We start from the raw sequence: 23,142 nt of genomic DNA on the forward strand, positions 1-23,142 counted from the left end.
TGGTACTCAAAATTAAGACTCCAAATTAAGGGTCAGCTAGTGTTTGAAGAAAACTCAATAGTGTTGAAGATATTTTCGAAATGACATGTGAACTCATTGGGAAAAATGAATCGCAATATTGTAAATTGTTTTGTTAATAGTTACAAAACTATTAGATTCGTCTACAAAGTCAAGATATTTCAGAGGAAAATTTTATGAAAAAAACCCTTCCCATGTTCAAAATATAAACATTGATGAATGTTTATATTAAAACTTATTGAAATTTATTGCCATTACATATTTGCATTTGAAACAAATAGAATCAAACTTCTTATTTTGACTTTTTCTAATCGTATTAGAAACTATTTTTGAATATTTTGAATCCTGGAAGAATCGTGGTAATTCTTGGAGAGGAAGGAAATTGTGTAGGTTTCAATGATTTCTTTGGATTCTTCGATAAATCCCATATTGTCGGAGATATTTGCGAAATATCATGTGAATTAACTGGTAAAAATGAATTGCAATATTGAAAATTGTTTTGTTAATATTTACAAAACTTAGGTCCACCCGACAATTCGGAAGACATTTTTGAGAAAATTTTTTATAAAAAATAACCTTTCCCATCATTGAAATATAAACATTGAGAAATGAATTAATTCTTATTAAATATTTGCAGTTGCAATAAATAGAATAAAACTTTTTATTTTTACTTTTTCTATTCACGAAATGGAAAGCGCGCTCTGCGCGCCTGACAGTTTGGTAGATTTTATATCACTCATCACGTTAATATTTAAATTGATTAGAATCAGTATGTTCTCTCACGGATTCGAATTTCTATAGTATTACCAAGAAGAAATTCGTCGAAATCCATGAAAACTACAATTGAGAATTAATACATACACCGTTGGAAGTCACTAACACCAACATCACCATCAGTGATCAATATCATTATCAACAACATCAGTATCATCATTATGTATGCGATTTCTCTTTCAGACATTTAGGAATAAACCTGTGATATCTCCTGTTTATATAAGAATTCAACAATATTTTTGTTGAAAATTAGCAAACACAGATTCGTTTCAATAAAAATTTAATTTCTAACTCATAAAGGCCTCATTTGAATCAATGGAACATGTGTTCATGTTCAAAAAAACATTTATTTTAGGCAAATCAATTTAATTTAATTTAAATAAATTGGCCACATCTCAATTATTCATAATTTTCAATAAACAATTTCAGAATATCTGCTCATAACAATAGATATTCATTAATTATGTAGTAGAAACGATATCAGTTCAACGATACACTAGCAGCTTCGAGAGTTTTTATGAAGGAATCCAGCTCCTCTCGATTCATTTCGATTCCCAAAATTTCTTCCTCGCCTTTTTCTTTCACTCTGAGATCCAGCTGGAGGAGCGGTTCCTTCAACGAAGACACTTTGCTCGATCCCATCACCATCTGCAATGAATCATCAGCTCGATGATGTAGGGTTTGATAATTAGAGAGTTGAAGTAATGAAGAAAAATAGAGAATACTTTTAGTCTCCAGTCGAAGTCCATCATCGTGGCAGTCTGTTTCTGAGAATGATTGAATGCTAGAGCCTTCGCTAACTGATCTCTTCGGATTTTTAGACAGCTTAGGATGATAGTCTGGACGTTCTCAGGCATGTGGAAGAACTGCTGAGGCATCTGCAAATAGAGATAATCCTATTTTCATTTGATGAATTTTAACTGGAATGGAACAATCTTTTTTAGGAGAGACTGCACTGATATTACGAAATCGTTGGTGCCTCCATTTATCGGGCTGATGATTTTATTACTTCAGAAAGAGGTTTTAGAAGAAGAAAATCTTCAAAAGTGTTCTCTTCAACAATTCTCAACCCATTGATTCGAATTTTGGTTCACACATACATACTATGTATGCAAACAGAACTAAATGAGTTCTTTTTTATTTCTAATTTTCGAGATTTTGGAATTTTGTTCTCAAAAGTTGCTGATGCGACGAATGTAACAAATTGGGAATTGGGGACATATTCAATTATATCATAAATCATTGAAGTAGAAATTTTTTCACATTTTTCGAACCATTTATCTACAATATAATTAGAAAATGATGGAAAAAAATCTGAAAAATTTATACTTCAATAATTCACTAGGGGAGGATGGGGCAAAACGGCCCCCCTTCAATCGTCAATATTTTCCGATTCAATAATCCGATTGGGATGAGTTAGAGCTCGTTTTGAAGAATGAAAAATTATCTTCAAAATGAAGTTGAAACTGGGAATTTTCACAATGTCATTCACAAGTTATTGACAATTGAAGGGGGGCCGTTTTGCCCCACCCTCCCGTATGTACTTCAATCTGAACTATTGTTTATTTTTTTTATCTGTAGCAATTTCGAGAAAAAAAATGTAAAAAACAATTTTCAAAAAGCCGCATTTAGTTATATTTATGCATATATTCTGTACGTGTAAACCAAAATTCAAGTCAATGGATTAAGAATTGCGTTACGAGGACACTTTCAACAATTTCATCAATCAATAAAAAATAAAAACCTGATTTTCTCTTATTTTTGTAGTAAACTCATCCGGACGATCAATAAAGGCTCCTGCGATTTTGAAATGTTACTGTCTCCTCTCAATGATAGTGAAATCTTCTGGTAGTAAATACCGATTTTTTCAAAAACTAATCATTATTGAAGTGAGAGAGATCAACAATTATGGCGATAGAATCAGCAATTTGAAGTTTTGACGTACTTTGGCATCATCGAGGTGCAGAACAGCTGGTTTATTGAACAATGTTAAGAGTATTTTATGGGTATAACTGTATTCATCTTCAGTCCAACCCATCTTAGAGAAATGGGAATATTCGGGTCCTGAGGAGCCACAAACTTCACTGACGCAGGAATGTAAAAACTGAAATCAGTGAAATTATGGTAATTATGATTTGTCATTAATCGAATCGTGTCGGCAGGGAGTGATGTTAGGATAGAATCAAGAAAAACACGTGAAAGGGTTATTTACTGCAGAGTTTCCAGGAAAAACTTTGAAACGATTTAAATTTCCTACGTACATGTGGCGAATTTCACAATACAAGTTTTGAGTTTCAAATGTTTAAGTGAAACTCCCATAAGTGAATGAAAAATAATAATCAAATCATTTAAACTGGCTATATTTTTCTGCCTATCTCTCTATACAATAAAAATCTTAATCGACTTCTAGGGATGAAAATTTGGTACTCAAAATTAAGATTCAAAAGTTAAGGGTCACAAGGGCCAAAATAAGGGTCACGAGGATCACAATAAGGGTTACGAGGTTTAGATTAATAATTACAAGAGTTCGAATAAGAGTCCAAATAAGAATGACAAGGGTCAGATTATAAGTCATATGGGTCAGATTAAGGGTCGTAAGGGTCACAAGGGTCAGATTAAGGAATCAAAAAAAGGTCACAAGAGTTCGATTAAAGGACATGCATGGTCATATGGGGGTTGGTGAGCGAAACGAGCAGGGGAGGGAGCGCCCTAATCTGTTTGAAAAAAAATGATAGGCAACAAAAATACAGCAGACGATGAATTAATTTCACGCATCAACATCTCACCAAACAATTGACTGAAATTAAAACCACGAACAACATCGATTGATCCTCGATAAAGATCAATCCCTGCACACTTAAAAAGACGAAAAAGAATATGTAGAAATTTTAAAAGGGCCATTAATTGCTATTAAGATAATTCGAATGGGAAATAAAAGAAATTATTAATGTAGCAACGAGACGAGCGATAAGATTCGTGGGCGAAAGAATTAATTAATTAAAAGAGCTGATTGTAAGTGTGTTTTGTTCAATTGGCTTAATCATCGTATTTACCTCATAAAAAAGAAAATAGTCATAAGAATAATAAGGTGAATACGAGCGAGTGAATTGAATACCCTTGGTGTCAATAATTGCCAGGAAGAATGATCAATGATCGAGGGAGTTGAGAGGATAAAGGGCGTGAGTGGAATTTTTTTTTGTAAGTAAGAAACGAAATATGTGTGAGAGACTGAATGAGGCAATTATCGATTGATAAGGATTGATGAGTGAAGGGTACTGAGCCAATACGTGACACACTGCATTAATTATTATTTTTTCGTGCTCGTGGAATGAACATTCGATCTAATAACTTCTGTTTTTAAATTTTTAATTACGTAGACATTGCTGAAGAAGATTAGTAAGAAAGTGTTTCCATTATTTCGCGATTATCTCCTCAATCATTGAGTTTCGGAGAAAATGTTAGAAAATAAGTTTTATCGGTCGTGAAATTCTCTACAAAAGAAGTTTTTTGACATTCTCCCCTAGACCCAATAGTTTAGGAGAAAAATACGAAATAAATTGCAGCCTCGATTCACTAGGAGAAAATCCTCATAAAAAGTTGCATTCAACTATTTCTTCAGCATCAAAAATATATTTACCTGAGTTAATAAATTATTGTTTTCCTCTCTCGTGAGGCATGAATTCAAGTTTTCTCCGTCCATATCAACAATCACCTCGATTCTCCCTTTTTAAAAACAACACAACAAAGCCTTCAATAATAAACATTTCAACTGTCAAATATTTTAGGTTAAACTCAATCGATAAAATCGACAATTGAGAAAATTACACCATAGGAGGAGAGATGGACTCACTTGCTTGTGTCCATCCCATGCTCTCCAGTCCTCTCCTCGCATTCCAAACAATCTCGCCGGTATCTGGACATCCTGTCCATAATTGTGTCAATAAATAGGATAATTGTTGGTGTATTCAATATTCAAATTGACTTTTCCAGTGATCAGAATGCCGAACACTTTGCTCGACGTTGATGAGTCACTCATGAAAAAGAACCTCTTGCTTCCTGTGAGAATGTCACTTCATTTCTTCTCACAATTGAATTAGAGATATATATTTAAACAAATTTTAATGATTTCGTACTGAATGTCACCTTGAATTTATGATTATTATTGATTTGATCATTTTATCTTAAGAGCTCGCCATTTCGGGGACAAATATCATTCATCATATACATGATTACATAATTACGCAGAATATCAGCTTACAGCAATTTACTTCATCAGTAACGTTAGTCAACGGCCAACCCTCACCCTCTTGAAAATTGATGGCGATTTTTTCTACGATTAGGGGGCTTGAAAAACTATCTCTCAAATTTTTTCAGATTTTTTTCACAACCCAGTTCGGAAATATGTTTTTTTCAAATTGTTCCGTTTTTTTACAATAACTCGAGTTCTATACTCATCCGATTTTCATTTATTAGGGGGTAAAATTTTTCATTTTTCACCACCTATAAGGATGTTTTTTTAAAAATTTTTCCAATCTTTAGATGCTCGAAATGACGAATTTTCGAAAAAAAAAGTTGAAAAACTTAAATTTTGCCAATTATGTCACGGTCGATTATTTTAATTTTTTTTTCAGTAATTCTTGTAATGAAAACGAAAACTTTGAGCCGTCATACTTGTTGGGTTCCATCCAGGATCTATTTTTTTTTTTATTTTTTCTTTTTAAAATTGCGAAAATTTGGTGAAAACACCTTAAAACGACTTTAATTATGTATCGAAAAAATATGTAATATATAGGTATATATTTAAATTTACTTCATACTGTTTATAATTAAAGTCAACCAATGACATTTTGGGGTATTTTGACCGAATTCGCGGAATTTTGAGAATAAAAAAATTAAAAATAAAATACATCTAAGACAAAACCCAACATGTATGATGGCACAACATTTTTGTTTTGATTATAGGAATTACTAGAAAAAAAATTAAAATAATCAACCGTGACGTAATTAGCCAAATTCAAGTTTTTCAACTTTTTTTTTCGAAAATTCGTTATTTCGAGCATCTAGAGGTTGGAAAAAATTTGGACAAAAAACATTCTTATAGGTGGTGAAAAATGGAAAATTTTTATCCCTAATAAATCGAAATCGGATGAGTAGAACTTGAGTTATTGTAGAAAAAAAACGAACAATTGGGAAACAAAATATCTCCGAACTGGGCTGTCAAAAAAATCTGAAAAAATTTGAGAGATAGTTTTTCAAGCCCCCCAATCGTAGAAAAAATCGCCATCAATTTTCAAGAGGGTGAGGGTCAGCCGTTGACTCATTTGGTATGGAATACCTTATATAAGAATTGTACACATTTAGGTTTGTGCACAAGTGTAAAAATTTAATAAGACATACACACCAATTTTTTAAACGTTCACAGTTGTACTCAATTTCATTTTTGTTGTGCACATGGAATAAATTTGGTAAAATTTTCAAAAGTGTATGCACAAACTTATGCAAATCAAGGAACCCAGTAAACAGTGATCCGAAAGTTTGCCATAAAGAAGGCTATTTTGCCGATAAATTACGGCAAATTGTCGAGTTTTGCTGTCTGGGAAGTTGTACAAGATGTTAGCTTGAAAAAATTTACATTGTTAATTATATTTAATTACTGATGATGCCGAGAATGAATCATTTAGGGGAGGGTGGGGTATAATAGACACTTTTGACTTTTTTAAGGATGTTTATCCAAAACTGCAAATATTCAGAAGAAAATTGATTTTTTTTTCAACTGAGAGATGAAGTTATTCCCTTTATCTTGATGACAATTTCAATCCACCACTCCACGTTTATTATTTAGAAATGGAGTGGACAAAATGCACTAAACGCATGTGCTTATGTGCGCTTATATGGGATAGAATAAGAGCCCGTGTATAAAGAAAAATTCGTTTATTTCTGGCGAGACTATTGCGATTAATTTTTTCTTAACATCAAAGAAGTTAGTTTCATATGTTGTGCTATCAGCCAAAAAAAATACAGAATTTTCCTTGAACATGGAAAAATAAAATTTGCTGGAAATGGCTAACCATCCTTAAAAATATTCATAATTCATAAAAATATTTATCAATTGAGCTCAGTCTAGGCTCGCCACAAGGGAGAAAAACTGCCCTTTTCATTGAAAAAAAAATGATACAATTTCATCAACAATTGAATAAGCCATTAGCATTTGAAAAAAAGTAAAAAGTGTCCATTTTACCCCATCGCTCTCTAATGGGAAAATATGAAATAAAAAATTCTAAAGTCGAATATCCCTTGACATATTCTCTTAAAATTCCATATTTAATTATTTAAAAAATTGCGTAGTTCTGTTACGCTTGGCTTTATCGTGTAGTTTATCGTCTTTCTTGTCAATGATAATTCCTTCAGGAATACAAGGAAGAGGGAGAGGAGTTCGATCGCCTCGTGAAGACCCTGGAGACCCCCCAGACGCCCTCGGTGGTATTCAGACCCTATCCTGGGGTCTGCATCAAGACTAAAACAAACGCTGGGGATAAAATATTCGTCAATGTCTGTCACACAACGGAAATCCCGCCTCCCGACGACATTTCTGATGAGAGGTTCGATAAAATCCTGAGCGAAGACACTCCAGCATGGTGTATCCCCATGAGCATTGGGCATGAACATTTGGAGTCTGATAAAAGTGAGATCCATTCCTCTATAAAAATTTATTTCTGCACTAAACCATTAATGACTTCTCGCCTACACTGTTGGACATTTTTGTAAATTTATGTAGCGACTGCATTGGAATTTTTAATGTTATGAATTTGAAATCAATTTACAAGATCAAATCATTCATGGATATATGTATTTTTCTCTCTTAATTTACACGTTACAACATTGAATGAAGAGGAATTATGGCAAAGATCAATAAAAAGTGTTTTTTCTTTGTGATCAAAATAAATACACAAGACAAAAGTCATTTGAAATCTCATTCGAGTAATAGAAAAATCTTTTCATGTATTCCTGAAAATTAAAAAAATCTATTTTTCCCTTCAAAAGGTAAAAGGATTGCTATGGGCGGATTCTAATTATTGTTATGAAAAGGAAATGAAAAAAAAGCAAATATAAGATAATCGACTAGAAAGTGAATTTTATTCTTTTATATCGACTGGAACTTCGAATTACTTTTTTTTTCGTTAAATATCAAAGGGATATCAATATTTCAGCGAGAAGAAAGTCAAAGAAGAAAAAAAAAGTGGGTGGGAAGAACTAAAAAATTGATGAATTTTTTTCTTTTATGTCGACTGGAACTTCGAATTACTTTTTTTTCGTTAAATATCAAAGTAATATCAATATTTCAGCGAGAAGAAATTCAAAGAAGCAAAAAAAAAATGGGTGGGAAGAACTAAAACATTAATTTTTCAATGTCTCCGGAAATTTTTAAAATAGATTTTCTTTCGACCAATGAAAGAATATCCATAAATTCGATTTCTATCTTTGTTTTTTGATAGAATGAATGGAATAAATAACAAATTGAGAATTGGAGACTAAAAATTTTATCCGATTATTATTATGTTACGTCCGGATGTATAAATGTGTGTGTATATGTGACCGATGGTTTTTCGACAACTGAAAAAATAATTCTTTAAATGAATCCAATGATGCTTTCAAATGTTTTCCCAATGCCATCTTAACTGAGTTCGGCCATAAGATGGATTGCATCATCTGTTGTTAAAAAAATTCATTTTGAAACGAATATTCAGAGAAAAGTAAAAAAATTTAACGTTGGGGCAATGTTGACCGCCAACATTGGGATAATATTAGCTACCAACATTGGGACAATGTTAAATTAAATGAATCATTGAATTCAATTTGAAATACATCACCGTAGAAATTCCGTTCGGAGGCACATTGCCAATTTCATTTGATTAGTAAAATCATATTAACTGTGTTGTGACGAAAGCATTTTTTCACTCATTTTATTCATCTTGGGAATTCAACGCAGTTGAGTTTTTCATGCATTTTTGATAATTTCTCATGATTTTTGATATTTTTTCTGTTAAATATTACGATTATTCTCATTATTATTTTTGATTAAAGTTATTTTACTATGTTAAAAAAGAAAAATAATTTCTCTTTTCGTAATGAAAAATATTTCTTTTGATTTCTCTGGCCCAAGCGAACCTATTTCAGAGAATAAAATCATTTCTTTTATCTTGCTCTGGAGCCATTGAAATAATAGTAACTGACGAGGGGGCTACGCCCCTTGCTCGCTCCGCTCACTAACTCCCATATGACCCCCATGACCCTAATTGTGACCCTGATTTTGATCCCCATAACCCTTATTTGGACCTTTGGATCTTTCATTTCTGACGGTTAGTTTTTGACCCTTAACTGACCTTTGTAACCCTTAATCGGACCCTTTCGACCCTTAATCTGACCCTCGTGACCCTTAATCTGGCCTTTAATTTGGGAGTCTTAATTTCGAGTACCAAATTTTCATCACCAGAAGTCAATTTGGATTTTTATAATATAGAGAGAAATAATCATATTTCCAGGTGGTGCCAAATGTCCAACCTACGACGTCGCCATAAACACAAAATTCTTCGACAAATGCCAGGAAAAAAAACACTTCTTCGCCTTCGCAGTCCTCACGATTCTCTCAGCAATCGGAGAAAAGTACGACAAAGTTGTTGATTCAGAGAGTTACGTTGTTCTGAAGAATCGAAAGGTCGTGGGGAAGCTGCAGGATCACAGGGTGGCGAAACGACAACCGAAGTACTCGTCGGAGAGTTCAGCACCGAAGCCCCTGATCCAAGAAGTCTCTGCGAAAAAATCTTCCAAGTCCAAGGATAAACAACCGCTGATTGCGAGTGTGGTTTCTGCTGACACTTCTCAGTATGTGATTTTCAAAAAACCGGGGAAGGGGGAAACTGAAAAATTGATCGGATATTTCAAAATCCCCCATCAGGTAAAGCCCATCCAGAATAATCTATTATATTTGAAAAATAATCGCTTGGTTCAATTCGAAAGGAAAATAAATAAAATTCCAATTGAAATCTGTTGATTAACATCTTTATGTTTCTGGGGGTTGAGAAAACTTGAGAAGAATCTCCTAAAGGGCTTTCTGAGTTTCCTCAAATTTTTTCACTCTTTATCAACCTTCTAAATAGCTTTTAGCCGTGAAATTTTGATATTTTCCAAGTCCTTTAAATATTTGCAAAATAATCTATTGATTTAGATCAATGAAAAAATAAAATTTCGAATTAAAATCTGTTAATTAACATTTTTCATTTCTAGGGGTTCAAAAAACTTGAAGAAGACCTTTCGAAGGACTTTCTGAGCCTTCAAAGTTTTCTCATCCTCTAGACAAACGCTATCGCGTCAAAAGACCTAACTTCCAATTTCCACCTTGTATTCTTAATTATTATAAACAAATTCTTCACTAGAAATTCTTTCGATACTTCACGGTATCTTAGTTTTCTCAAATTTTCTCACTCTTTAATAATCTTTTAATTAGCTTGTACGCATGAAATTTTCATATTTTCAAAGTCCTTTAAATATTTTCATAATAATCTGTTGATTTAGATCGATTAGAAAATAAAATTCAGAGTTAAAATCTGTTAATTGACATTTTTACATTTTTAGAGGTTCAGAAAATATGAGGAGAACCTCTTGAAGGACTTTTTGTGTTTTCAGTTTTCTCAACCTCTGGAGAACAGCTATCCAAGCAAATGAAAAAACTAAATCCCAATTTTCATCTCGTATATAATAATAATAATTGTAAGGAAATACTTGAGTAAGACTAGGGTGTACTATCTTTCGAACGTTATCTCGATGTTTTTTTTCATCTTTCGTCAACTGAAATTGTCAATTGAGTCCTGCATCATGCAGAAGTTTTGAAAAATTATGAACAAATAATAAAAAAAAAGTAGAAGAAATCCTTAATTTTTTCAAAGAGCATTTTCAATTTATATTCAGAATAAGTTGAATAACAAGAAATTGAAAGATGTATCTGATTTACGGTGACAAATGGCGGCCTGTCACCCAATATCATGCAGGGGGAAGACTGATTTCGTAAATCTTTTCTCACACTGCACAGAGACATTTATTATGGAAAAGGCTCTTTGAAAAAAGTTGAAATATTTTGGAGAATTTTTTAATCACATAAAAATGGTAGATGACTACATACCACTGTTTTGATAATTGAGATACCTAGCTGTCACTTCCCATGAGGAGTTATTGTTTTGTTATCCACCATGGAAAGTGACAGCTAATAGATAATTTGCCACAGCGAAGCAGATATTTGTAATTTCCACTTTTTTCAACTTATTCTATCTCAATTAAAAACGCTCTTTGAAAAAGTTCAGAAGTTTTTCTATTTTTTTTATCATTCTCACTCAATTGACAATTTTGGATTACGAAAGATGAAAAAAAATCCAGATAACATTCGAAAGATAGTACACCCGAGCCTTAAATTTTTTTTTTTCTTTCATACAGCGAAAGATCTCAATTTTCTCACTCTTCATAAATCCTCGTAATGCTTTTCTTGAGCATGAAATTGTCATTTTTTAAAAATTCGTTTCAGTGTTCTAAAAATGATCTTCGAGCAGACATTGGTCAAGACAGGATTGTAATCGACGCAGCCTCCCATAATTACCTCGTCGACGTCTTCGTTCCGTTCTCAATCGACCAAAGTTCAACCACAGCCTCTCTGGACGCAGATCTCAACGTAAGAAAATTCAAATCTTCCCATGATGATTAATGAACCATCAGTAATTACTGGTAATCGAATGTTACGAAACAACGATGTTTGTTAATTAATTTATTCATTATCTCTAGATACTGCGATTGGATATGCCAGTGACATCGACGTGAGCATGACATTGAGGTAATTCCCAATAATTAAAAATAATTAATTACTAGTGACGTTGTGCGTACTCTAATGACTAATTATTGAATGCCCTAGGCCTGAATGGAGCGCATTTGCTGCGATATCAAAAGAACACTTGAGAATACCTCAATTTACATTAGTGATGTTTTTTTTATGTCTTTATGTTATAAAAGTGAAAATCATAGACCTTTTCATTCTGAGAATTACGGGATGATTTTGCAGAATTTTTATTATAAATAACTACAGGGCAATTTATTAATAGGGAACTTGGATGAAGCTTAATTCTTTCTAATTCCCCTATTCACACATTGTCCATAATATATGGATTTAACGGCAAAAAATTATGGAGAAATATTGTCTGTATGTTTTATAATGAATTAAAAATCATTCGTTTTCGCGACTAATTTTTCGGTCATGCCGTCACGAAGACGGTTAGATAACGCTTCATTGGCCGAGTGTGAAGAGAGTGGGGTGTTGCCGTCGTCCATTGGCCGAGGCGCACTTCAAGATTGGGTTAGGTCGGTTCGAGCCGTTCTGTGATTGGTCCAGCGCTCGACTGTCTATGTGACGTCATTAGCCATTCCAAAGCATTTGAAATCTTGGATTTTCAACAATTAATGACTAATTAATGAACAATATTTTAAACGCTTATGAATGAAAAATGAATTATTCAGGTCATAAACTTGAGATTAGAAATTGAAAAAAAATTATGCAAGTTCCCCATTGTCTTGGGAGTTATGGCTCAAATGTATACCATCATGAAGATTAACATTTATCAGAATTTTTCAGTATTATCCAAAAGATTTCAAATGATGTTGGAGAAAACGAATTTAATAGAGTGAAAATAATTACGAACCGACCAGAATTTTTCATTATTTTTTCTTAGATTTTCAGTTTGATGAACGTAATAAATATTTCGTCCATTTTTTCGTATTAAAAAACGAAAATAATTACGACCAACCGAAAAGACTTTAATAGTAGTAAGCTGTCTCTCCTTCGAGATCATTTGGAGATTTAACAACAGTGGAGACGAGCCACAGCAAATTATTTATTATTCAGTTCAGTTTGATGGGTGTAATAAGCATTTCCCCTAGATTTCTTAGATGAAAAAGTCTATTCCGTAGCAGAAAGATGAGTTCAAAATTCATTTTCTTGAGGACTCTCAATAGTCTGTTCATCTTTGAAGTTTTCAAACGAATTTCCTACTATAAGTTATAGCCTAAACCGATGTTATGGCTCGGATTTAATCAATTGCGTTATTGTTGAATAGCTGGACATCCCTTAAAGGTGAAAAAAATCTTTAAATCTTCAGTTCACAATTCATTTTCTAAGGGGTTGCAAAAGCTTACTTATGTCTCAAGTTTTCTGAGCCATTTTGTACACAAAGTTATGGCCCAGATTTAATCAATTGCGTTATTGTTGAATATGTGAACATCTAGCATCGTCAGCTTGACATTTGCCATGTACAACTGGAGTATGATGACCAAGTGATGAAATATAAACAATTACTGTATTATGTGAGGAGTCATTCAGATATGCACAGGTCAGACTTGAATTGGATTCCAATGCGTACAAAAGTCATAACTGATTGTGATCAGTCAGATGGGAGTTATTACAACTGCGGAATAAAGTTTTGTATTTTTGATACGTAAGGAGAGTCCTCTCTTTTATCTCGGCATTATTAGTTTTCTTGCTTATATGATCGTAGATTAATGAAAATGTTCAAGAGCTTTTTGTGGCTAATAAAATTTTCAACAAAAAAGGTTGCTTGACATTCTTTCCCAGAACCACTTTTATGAAGAAAATTCCGTAATTCCCAAAACGATTATGAGACAAATATCAGCAAAAATTATAAAATAACCCGAAAATGGTTTTGATCGCATCTACTCTTCACTACTTCACTTGCAACTCATCAGTTTAACAATAACTTATCAACAAAACGTAACAAAATATATTTTATATAACAAAAAAACGTTTTTGTTATGTCAAATTTCCTAAATAATTTCCAATCTCTTCTCGTAGAAGAAAAAAAATCATTTTTCCAGTGCGAGAAAATCAATTTCTTCACTAGTTCAATTAACTTAAATCAAATTGAGTTGTATTATCATTTTACATTTCTGTGTAAAATGTGGGTCTCTCGATCCCCATGATCGTGAAGACATTTGGCAGAAGATAAACAGTGTTGAAACCAATCATAAAACAACTAATGTACTTGCAGAATAAATCAACAAGTACTTTGTCCTTGTTCTCGTGTGAATTTTCACTGTTCATGAGGTCCTTGGAGTTTACTCTGAGTATGGCACAGATTGTTGTGTAGCCTAGGAACTTGGTGATGGCTTTTGTGGCGAGAACGCAGCAAAAACCGAGGACTGTACGTAATATCGTACATCCTAACATCGTCCATGTTGGCCATATTATGCTGTAGGGAGGTGGAACGAGGACGGGCTGCATTGCTCCAGTCTTGAAGTTAATTAGAGCAGCTAAATGGACACCAGTTGTCACTGATACTACCATTGCTGTGTCACCCCTGCAGACAATTTTTTTTCAATTATTTTGAAAATATCTCGGAGACAAGACGATTGAGACAAAAAAGTCCTTGCGAATTTTCTTATAGATCAATTGTTTAAGGGATGGATAGATAATGAGGTATAAATTTTTAATGGGTAAAAGCTCTGGCTTGCCTGAATTTATGGACCTGATTTTCAGTTGAACCAAATGTTGAGTTAAGGCCCGGGTGTACTATCTTTCGAATGTTATCTGGATTTTTTTTATCTTTCGTAATCGAAAATTGTCAATTGAGTGGTACATCGTATAGAAATTCCGAAAAATTATGATAGAATGATAAAAAAAAATAGAAAAAATTCTGAACTTTTTCAAAGAGCGTTTTTAATTGAGATTCAGAATGAGTTGAAAAAAGTGGAAATTACAAATATCTGATTCGCTGTGGCAAATTATCTATTAGCTGTCATTTTCCATGGTGGATAACAAAACACTAACTCCTCATGGGAAGTGACAGTTAGGTATCTCAATTTTCAAAACAGTGGTATATAATCATCTGCCATTTTTATGTGATAAAAGTGTGATTAAAAAATTCTCCAAAATATTACAACTTTGTTCAAAGAGGCTTTTCCGTAATAAATGTCTCTGTGCAGTGTGGGAAAAAATTTACGAAATTAGTCTTCCCCCTGCATGAAATTGGGTAACAGGCCGCCATTTGTCACCCTAAATCAAATTATTCTGTATATAAATTAAAAATGCTCTTTGAAAAACTTAAGAATTTCTTCTACTTTTTTTTTGATTATTCATTCATAATTTTTCAAAACTTCTGCATGATGCAGGATTCAATTGACAATTTCAGATGACGAAAGATGAAAAAAAACATCGAGATAACGTTCGAAAGATAGTACACCCGGGCCTTAAGATGCAATTTGATGTACATGGCGCATAACGAAAGATGGAAAATGTTAGGTGAGAGTTCTGGATTATTTGAATTCATGAAATCATGAGATTTTCAATTGAATCAGAGTGCCAAGTAGGCTGATTGTGGTAAGGAGAACTACTCTGGGGTAAATCAAATTGTCAGGGTGTCCCGCTAAATTAGGAAAATCTGGAAACCGGAAATCGTCAGGGTATTTGATCCGTCTGGAAAAATCGGGGAATTAGCGAAAGTTTTTTCTAGAAATGTCAAAACTCAAAATTTGTTTCCCCCACATGCATACATTTTTGTTTTTTTTTGTTGAAGAGGGGGGGGGGGAAGCGGGTGAAAGATGTGGTCCAAAAAGGATTTTCAAGGTGAAATCAGAAGATAACGTTTCATTTTGAAATATAAGGCAGAAGGACTGCGTTGGGTATTTTTACGATTTTTTGATACGGCACATCAGAAAAAAAATAAAATTCTGATTACTTCAGTAATCTATAACGGTGTAGTTTTCAATACCATATTAATAGTTAATAAAGGAAATCATACTTTAACTATCTGTCCATTAAAAAATGGAGAAAAAAGCATTTTTATTACCTTGTTATTACATAATGGTAATGAATCACATATTGTAATAAAAAGTATGTTTCGTTTGACCCCCATGATCATTTTGTTCCATTCTTCCATTGGACTCTTATGAACGTTTTCTATAGTGAGGGCATAGAATAAGTTTGGTCTGGAAAACTGGGAAAAGTCAGGGAATTTCGAAGAAACTTTTCGCTGGATATCGTGCAAATGTGGAGTTGAGATGGAATTTCATGCACATGAGCATAACGGAAGCTAGAAAAACGTTGGGTGAGAGCTCTGACTTGCTTGAATTTATGAAACCATGAGATTTTCAATTGAAATAGAGTACCAAGTAGGTAACTGCGATAAACAGAACTACTATGGAATGAATCAAACGTTGAGTTAAGATGCAAATTGATGCACGTGGAGTGTATCAAAGTGGAAGAAATGTTTAACTCCATCGATACTGCCCTTTCCTTTACAGTAATATCTAATTTTCTGTTTCTATTCAGAATTTTCTTTCTTAAAAATTTTCATTAGACTTCATAAAATAAAAAAAATGAAAAAAATAATAATAATAATAAAATTGGGTGTTCGTCCTACTTCATATAAAATACATCATTATAAAATGATTTTTGTGGACTCTCAATTTCTGTTCGTCTGTGCATAGTCTCTAATAAGCTAAATGATAATAACTTCCTCATGATCTTCTTCATAACGAAAATGCATTCCCAATTTTATTCTTTGGACTCTAGCAAACATTTCAAGAAAGTCTAAATCGGATGAAAATTATGGTCAAAGACGCATTTCGTATATAATAGTATTTTTCCGGGCTGCTGCGATGGGGTCGCAGGGGTCGCCTTCGGCTCGGACGCCAACGCCCGGGACAAGATTTTTTTGTAGTGATTTTCAAGTTTTCGAGTTTGGGAAGTCTGCAATACCAGTTCCCAGACGAGAAATCGTGAGAAGCAGTACAGAAAAAACATTTTTTCCACCCTTTGATTTGCCTCATCATGTATCAAGAGTCTGTTCAATTTCTCCATGTCTTCACTTGATAGATTCAAATGAAATAACATCAGTTTACCTAGTCGGTGTCCACCTATCACTAGTAGGATAATAAATAATAGTGGCAACACTAATGACAAACAGTACGAATAGGGCTGTCTCATTAGTAACTAGATAGTGATCCGTAAAATCGACAATTGGCACTAGTGGGATCATCATCATTCCGGCCAGTCCAAGTCCAGCGAATATATCCAGGACTGTGTGCATCCCCAAGTACAACCTGCTGAGGCAGATCAACGAGCACCTGAAACGATAAATGTGCACACTGATAAGAATCTATCTTTAGTCGAGTCACAAATTTAGAGTGATAACGAATTGCTGACGTGAGAATGAATGAAAACAAACCCGTCAATGATGGAGAGTGGTAAAATCGATTCCAGATGCATCTTTACGGGAAATCATTTAGAAATGGTTTAAAAATTTTCGACTTATTAGCCCCTCGCGTACGGGGCCTTTCTGTTACAAACCCTGACGTGTGCTTAATATCACTGAGATGCGATAAATTCTAGTACTTGAAAAATTATAAAACGCATTAAAAATTGAAGCTACACTATCCAGCTTTGGAATGGCATTGGCGGAATTAGATTATCTGTCACAGTTTTGGAATTATCCAGTTTTAAACAGAATCATGCGTTTTTGCTTGGGGTCCATATATGTATATGGACCCCGTCCTTGAAGGGTTAATTAGTTTTTTTCCTTTTATTTTGAACACAAATATAATTATTTCAGTAGTGAAGCGATAAAACGGTTTAAGTCGATTTGGACTATTGGTCAGTTTTCAATTAATATCCCGAAATCTAAGGGAGTTAGCAAAATGTTTGTCATGATCTAAGTCGACTTAAGGGGATACGTCGGCGAAATTTAAATATCTTCACTGGGCCTTGGGACTCGCGGACCCCATCGATTTTGCCCCGTGTAACCACGAAAAACTCCATTTTTGCTGTTTTTATTACCTTCAAAATACTCCTTGCGCCGTAGTTTTCATACGATTTCAGCTTTGTTTTAAATGTTCATTCCACTCCAAACAATAAAATTACGCATCCGCTTCATTTTATTCACAATAGATCATGAATAAATGAATTTTGAATTTCATAAATTTTCTTTTGAACCCGCCTTTTTGCTTTAATCTGCCATTTTTTTGTTAATAATAAAAATTAGAATACGGATGAGTAAAATGTTCAATTACTAAAATCAATGAATTTTTAGTCCTACTCTAAAGATGCAACAAATTTATGAAATTTCAAAGTCTTTTATTCATAAACTATTGCGAATAAAGTAAAACGGATGCTTAACTTTATTCTTTCAAGTGTAACGAACAGTTTTATAAAAACAGCTAAAATCGTGTGAAAATTACGGCGCAAGGAGCATTTTTAAGATTAATTAATTAACAGCAGCAAAAATGATGTTTTTCGCCATTTTCTCTAGTTATTCCCATATTCCGTCATATATCACAAACTGTTCAATGAGCCCCAAGGCCCAGTGAAGAATTTCAAATTTCACCGACGTATCCCTTTCAGGTCTGAGTGGATTATCTTTCGAATGTTATCTCGATTGTTTTTCCATCTTCATAATGTAAAATATATCATAATTTCTATTGGATTTTACATCACACAAGAGTCCCTGAAAGGGATGATTGTACAACCAAAAAAAATATTAAAAAACTGAACATTTTCAGAGTGTTTTTAATAAAGATTAAGAAGTAAGTCCGATAGAGAGGAAATAGTCAATCGAAAATTTATCATGGTTACTGACAATCTCACAGCCATTGACTACTGTGACAAATGACGATTTAACAGCCATTAAATTCATAAAATTTTTAATTTGCAATTTCCTCCCTATTGGGTTTATTTTCCAATATTATTCAAAAACGCTCTTTGAAAATGTTCAGCTTTTTTTCAACGTTTTTTTGATTATACAATCATTGTTTTTGAAGACTCCAGGGCTATGTAAAACTGAATAGCAATTGGAGACCATTTCAGATTATCAAAATAGAAAAAACACCTGGGCCTTAAACCGTTTTACCGCTTGGCTACTGATTTTTATTCCGCGAATGGTTTTTACGGTAAAATGGCCAATCCTGCAATTTTCTTCCCTCTCCCATCTTGCCTATTGTCGTTTTGAGGAAAAAATGATTAAAATTATTCAATGAATAAAAAAATTGAGGCATTTCATTAAAAATGAAACAAAAGTGATGATCATTCAATGAATGAACCCCAAAAATACCCACCACAGCACAGCGACGACGACTGCCGAGCAGATAGAATAGACATATCGGTTCATAGTGAAGAGAATGATCCCAAAAGGAATGGCGACACCAACCATAGCATGAGTGGAGGGCATTCCGTATTCCTGTGACCATTTGCTCTGGAGTCTGACAGCTGGAGGGCAGGCAGGACGTGGCCAGCACAGAATGTCCTTCAGGGCCTGTCCAACGGTCATAACAATTGACCAGACTAGGATTATTCTCCTCCCAACTGCCCCGTCAATGTTCCAGAACCAAAAGGGAATGAACGAGCAGTAGAACACCTCGTCCCCCAGCTCAGTACCAAAGAGGAACAAGTAGTACCAGAAGTAATTGTTTACTGGAATTCGTCTCTCAATTGGGGATTTCTCCGCTGGGTCAAGTGATTCTTCACTCGCGTGCACAATTCGTTTACCATTTTCATGGACTGTTCCGTTCTTCTCGATTATTCTCGATTGATCGTCGGTTTGTGGGGGGGATGGGGAGGATTTCTCGTGGGTGATGTCTACGCCGAAGAACTGCTGGATTCTCGCCACAAGGTGAGGGTCCTTCAGATCTTCTATCGTTTCTCTCCACATTTTCTTGGTTTTCAATTTTTCTTATTGAAAGTTTAGTTCGTGAGGGGTTGATTCACGAGCATGGTTAAGGGGATGGGTTCCTGGGGAGAAAGTAATTGTTTTTATCATGAGTGAAGAGAATTGATTAATTGGGAAGTGAGAAAATAACGCAGAATAGTATATTTCGTTACTTGTGCATAAAGTGATATGGGATTTTGCGCAGCGTGCGTAAAATTCCATTTTCCACACATTGTAATGAAAGATGGGGTTCGACACTCGTGGGAAATAGTATAATTCGATACGAGAAAAGCGGAATTTTCAGGAGTATGAAGTTACCAATCACATCAGCTGAAAGTTTCCGTCTCACATGTGTCGAACAATATTTTTCATCACGCTGTGACGAAAAGTGAACTTTTCGGCACGCTCCGCGTGCCTAAAAGTCCAATTTCCGCCACATTGTCATGAAAAATATTGTTCGTAACTCACCTTCGGCTCGTGATATAAACCTCCCACTCGCCAAAAAACACTTTTTTGCACTCGTTACGAAATATACTATTTTGACAGTGATGTTACGTTCAGCGAGTTCTAAACTGTACCTTTTTTCGTTTACAAGTAAACGAAAAAACTTTTTCTAGCTCATATGAAATTCATATTCGCCAGGAAAGTTTTTTTCATCACGCTGTGCGAAAAAGTAACTTTTCCGTACTGATCTTCACTTTTCCTCGCCCGGGGATTGGTATTCACCCTTCCCCAAACTCGTAAAATTGAAAATCACTACGGAAAAATATCGTTCACGCCTAGTGCCATGGGGTTTTTTTATTCGCGCGGTTGGCGAGTCCTCGCCTTCGTCTCGGACGCCAACTCCACGCGAGTAAAAAACCCCATGGCACTCGCCCTGAAATATACTATTTTAGTCGCGCTTCGCGTGCCTAAAACGTCCCTTCTCCACACATTGTAACGAAAAATATCGTTCGATACTCACGGGAAAAGTGTTTTTTGTCTCGTGTGATCATATCACTCGCCTTCGACTCGTGTTATAACCCTGCCACGAGCCAAAAAACAAAAAACACTTTTCCGCACTCGTATCGAAATATACTATTTCAGCCTAATGACGAAATGTGCTCTTAGTTTACCGATACAACGAAAACGAAAACGCATATTTCGGTACGAGGTGAACGTAGCAGCAGTATCAAAAAGTGTCAAACCGCTCTTTCATCACCCTGTCCGCAAAACGTTGTTTTACGGACATCTCGTGAAAATTATATTCATCACTCGGTTGAAAACAACTTGTTGTCATTGCGGCCGTAAGGCAGCGTTTTCACGGACGTTACACATCCGTGAATCGCTGCTTGCAGCCGTTCTGACAAAAAATATTGTTTGTCATACGGCCTAAAAAAACTTTTCTAGCTCATATGATTGCAAACTCATATTCACTAGAAAAGTTTTTTTCGACCTAATGACTAAATATACTATTTCGACCTTGCGACAAAAGTAGTTCTTTCGGCTTTATGACGAAATAGTATATTGTGTTACTAGTGCGTAAAGTTCCACTTTTTGCACCCAAGTGTAACACATCCTATTTTTTGTGATACCTGCCGAGTTCACTGTTCGGAATGGTAGCGGGGGTAAAGCGGTTGGTTTTGTGCATGAGTGCGTAAAGCCCAAGAGCGTGCATAAAGTTCGTTTCGAGTCCGTAAAGCGAAGCACGAGATAGTATATTTCGCGTCTAGTGCCACTGGGTAGTCGAGTGCCTCGCCTTTGGCTCGGCGTGCCAACCTCACACTCGTCGAAAATCCCTGTGGCACTAGGCGCGAACGATATTTTTCAGGCCGGAAATAGTATTTTTCCGGCCTGTTGCGATGGGGTTTTTTACTCGTGTGGTTGGCCACTCCTCGCCTACGGCTCGGGGGCCAACGCCACACGAGGAAAAAAACCCCATCGCAACAGCCTAGGAACAATATTTTTCTGTAGTGATTTTCAAGTTTTCGAGTTTGGTAAGTATGTAATACCAATTTCCAGACGAAAAATCGTGAGAAGCAGTACAGAAAAATACTATTTCCACAGTGACTTTCACTTTTGCCAATTTGCAGAAGGGTCAATACCAATCCCCGGACTGGGAAAAGTGACGGTCAGTATGGAAAATTCACGGTACGCATGCTCGTGAACTTTACTCACGCCGTGCGAAAAATAACCGCTTTACACACACTAAACCGTTTCGAAAAGTGCACTTTTTAGGCAAGTATCACAAAAATAGCTATTACGCACTCGTATTAAAATATACTATTTTTTATGGTAAAGAGAACAGAATTATTTCGGTAATAAGTGATTTTAGGGGAAATGACTCTCAGTATCGCTGTTAACAGTTTTTGGCGGGAATTTCTGTTACACTTCTTGGAAGTCTTTATCAAATGACAGTGAAGCTTCAGGGAATTTCGACACGGATAATTCACCTATTGATAAAAAAATCAATGGAAACTGTAAATTTTAGTTCAAATATTTTATCAGAATTCATAGAAAGCAAGAAAATTCGGGTCAATGTATTCTTGAATTTTCTTTTAATTGAAATGTTTTGGTAGTTTGATACTAAATATTCATATTTTGATTGAAAATTGGAGTAAATTGAGGAATTTTCGTTTTCCTGTTGACCAAAAATTTTGATTTCCACTGATCTCTCAGTGAAATTTCAAATTGCATGATTTTATTTTCATTTTTTTTTTATTTGGAGAGAAGCGATTTTCAAGAAAACACATCGAAAGACATGTTTCATGCAAAATTTCCATAGTTAGAGAAAATGTCTTGCAAAATTGTCCTTCATTCGCGTCATGAATACATAATCGAAATCTAATAAATCAACAATTCCGTAGAAGGCCTGAGTTATTCCGCAAATATCCCCAAAAGGAAGGGGTTTAGAAGAAAACGTTGGAGATCTTTTCCGTAGAGAATTCCCTCCTCTCCAAAAAAGGCCTCTTGCCATTCCCCCTAGCCCACCCACTCCCGCGATACCCCCCAAAAACGACAGATGAAATTTCCCTAATCTCATCTGTAAAATCAATCACCAACGCTCTGCTAATTGTTATTTCACTGGATCCTTACCTCATGTCTGGCTCCTCACTGACTTCAGAATTTCCCCGTGTCACCTGAAAAACAACACCACTGAAAATCTGCGCATCTCCTAGTCTAATCTCCGACCGAAAACGGCAATTCCACCGAATCTCGATTTTCTTCCCACAAAAGGACGGAATAAATCAAATTAATCTGACGGATTGACGTGTGAGATGAACGAAAAAATTGTCACGAGTGATACATACAACTGTAGGCGCGTACCTCACGCCTCGCAGTGCGGTTTGCACTTTGTCTCGAGTCCATGCTCGATAAATGTTTCCGTCTCACTCACGGTTTTTGCCGCATTAGCCATGGATTAATGATTAATAGTGGAGTTGTTGATACGATTGTTAGAAGAGTGTTGGGGGTGGTTGCAATTTTTTTTGTGAAGGGAGGAACAAGTGGAGATTGTTGGATACAGATGTCACCAATGGCTTGTTCTGCTGACGAAGATGATGATCATCCTTTATAAATTAAAAATAAATAGTTTACATTTTTTTCATGAATAAGTTCATCTTCATTT

The 23,142-nt window shown here is 34.8% G+C and overlaps 3 protein-coding genes across 6 annotated transcripts; 1 reads left to right on the plus strand and 2 right to left on the minus strand.

Moving 5' to 3' along the window:
• Nucleotides 1-372: 372 nt before the first annotated feature.
• Nucleotides 373-4,571, minus strand: LOC107037788 (COMM domain-containing protein 8). Its single transcript, XM_015256538.1, has 4 exons — nt 4,430-4,571; nt 2,738-2,896; nt 1,518-1,670; nt 373-1,440 (listed from the first exon to the last, which is right to left on the minus strand). The coding sequence occupies exons 1-4, from the start codon at nt 4,490-4,492 to the stop codon at nt 1,273-1,275; spliced, it is 543 nt and encodes a 180-aa protein (XP_015112024.1). The 5' UTR covers nt 4,493-4,571; the 3' UTR covers nt 373-1,272.
• Nucleotides 4,572-4,683: 112 nt separating this feature from the next.
• LOC107037790 (PIH1 domain-containing protein 1) lies at nt 4,684-13,448 on the plus strand. The gene is made up of 6 exons (XM_015256544.2): nt 4,684-4,850; nt 7,201-7,474; nt 9,333-9,745; nt 11,363-11,506; nt 11,617-11,665; nt 11,744-13,448. Exons 1-5 carry the CDS (start codon nt 4,791-4,793, stop codon nt 11,650-11,652), a joined length of 927 nt encoding a protein of 308 aa, XP_015112030.1. The 5' UTR covers nt 4,684-4,790; the 3' UTR covers nt 11,653-11,665; nt 11,744-13,448.
• On the minus strand, nt 11,585-22,984 carry LOC107037789 (sphingosine-1-phosphate phosphatase 1). Of its 4 annotated transcripts, none has more exons than XM_015256543.1 (5): nt 22,842-22,984; nt 22,611-22,654; nt 18,946-19,618; nt 16,738-16,962; nt 11,585-14,195 (listed from the first exon to the last, which is right to left on the minus strand). In XM_015256543.1, the coding sequence occupies exons 3-5, from the start codon at nt 19,536-19,538 to the stop codon at nt 13,778-13,780; spliced, it is 1,236 nt and encodes a 411-aa protein (XP_015112029.1). In that variant the 5' UTR covers nt 19,539-19,618; nt 22,611-22,654; nt 22,842-22,984; the 3' UTR covers nt 11,585-13,777. The 4 variants fall into 4 exon arrangements, with proteins under 4 accessions (XP_015112029.1, XP_015112026.1, XP_015112028.1 ...); XM_015256540.1 differs by having other exon boundaries at nt 22,826-22,984; XM_015256542.1 differs by having other exon boundaries at nt 22,611-22,738; nt 22,826-22,984.
• Nucleotides 22,985-23,142: the final 158 nt, after the last annotated feature.

The sequence above is a fragment of the Diachasma alloeum genome, unplaced genomic scaffold (assembly GCF_001412515.2).
Source record: "Diachasma alloeum isolate Michigan unplaced genomic scaffold, Dall2.0 Dall_scaffold_00270, whole genome shotgun sequence".
NCBI classification, from domain to species: domain Eukaryota; kingdom Metazoa; phylum Arthropoda; class Insecta; order Hymenoptera; family Braconidae; genus Diachasma; species Diachasma alloeum.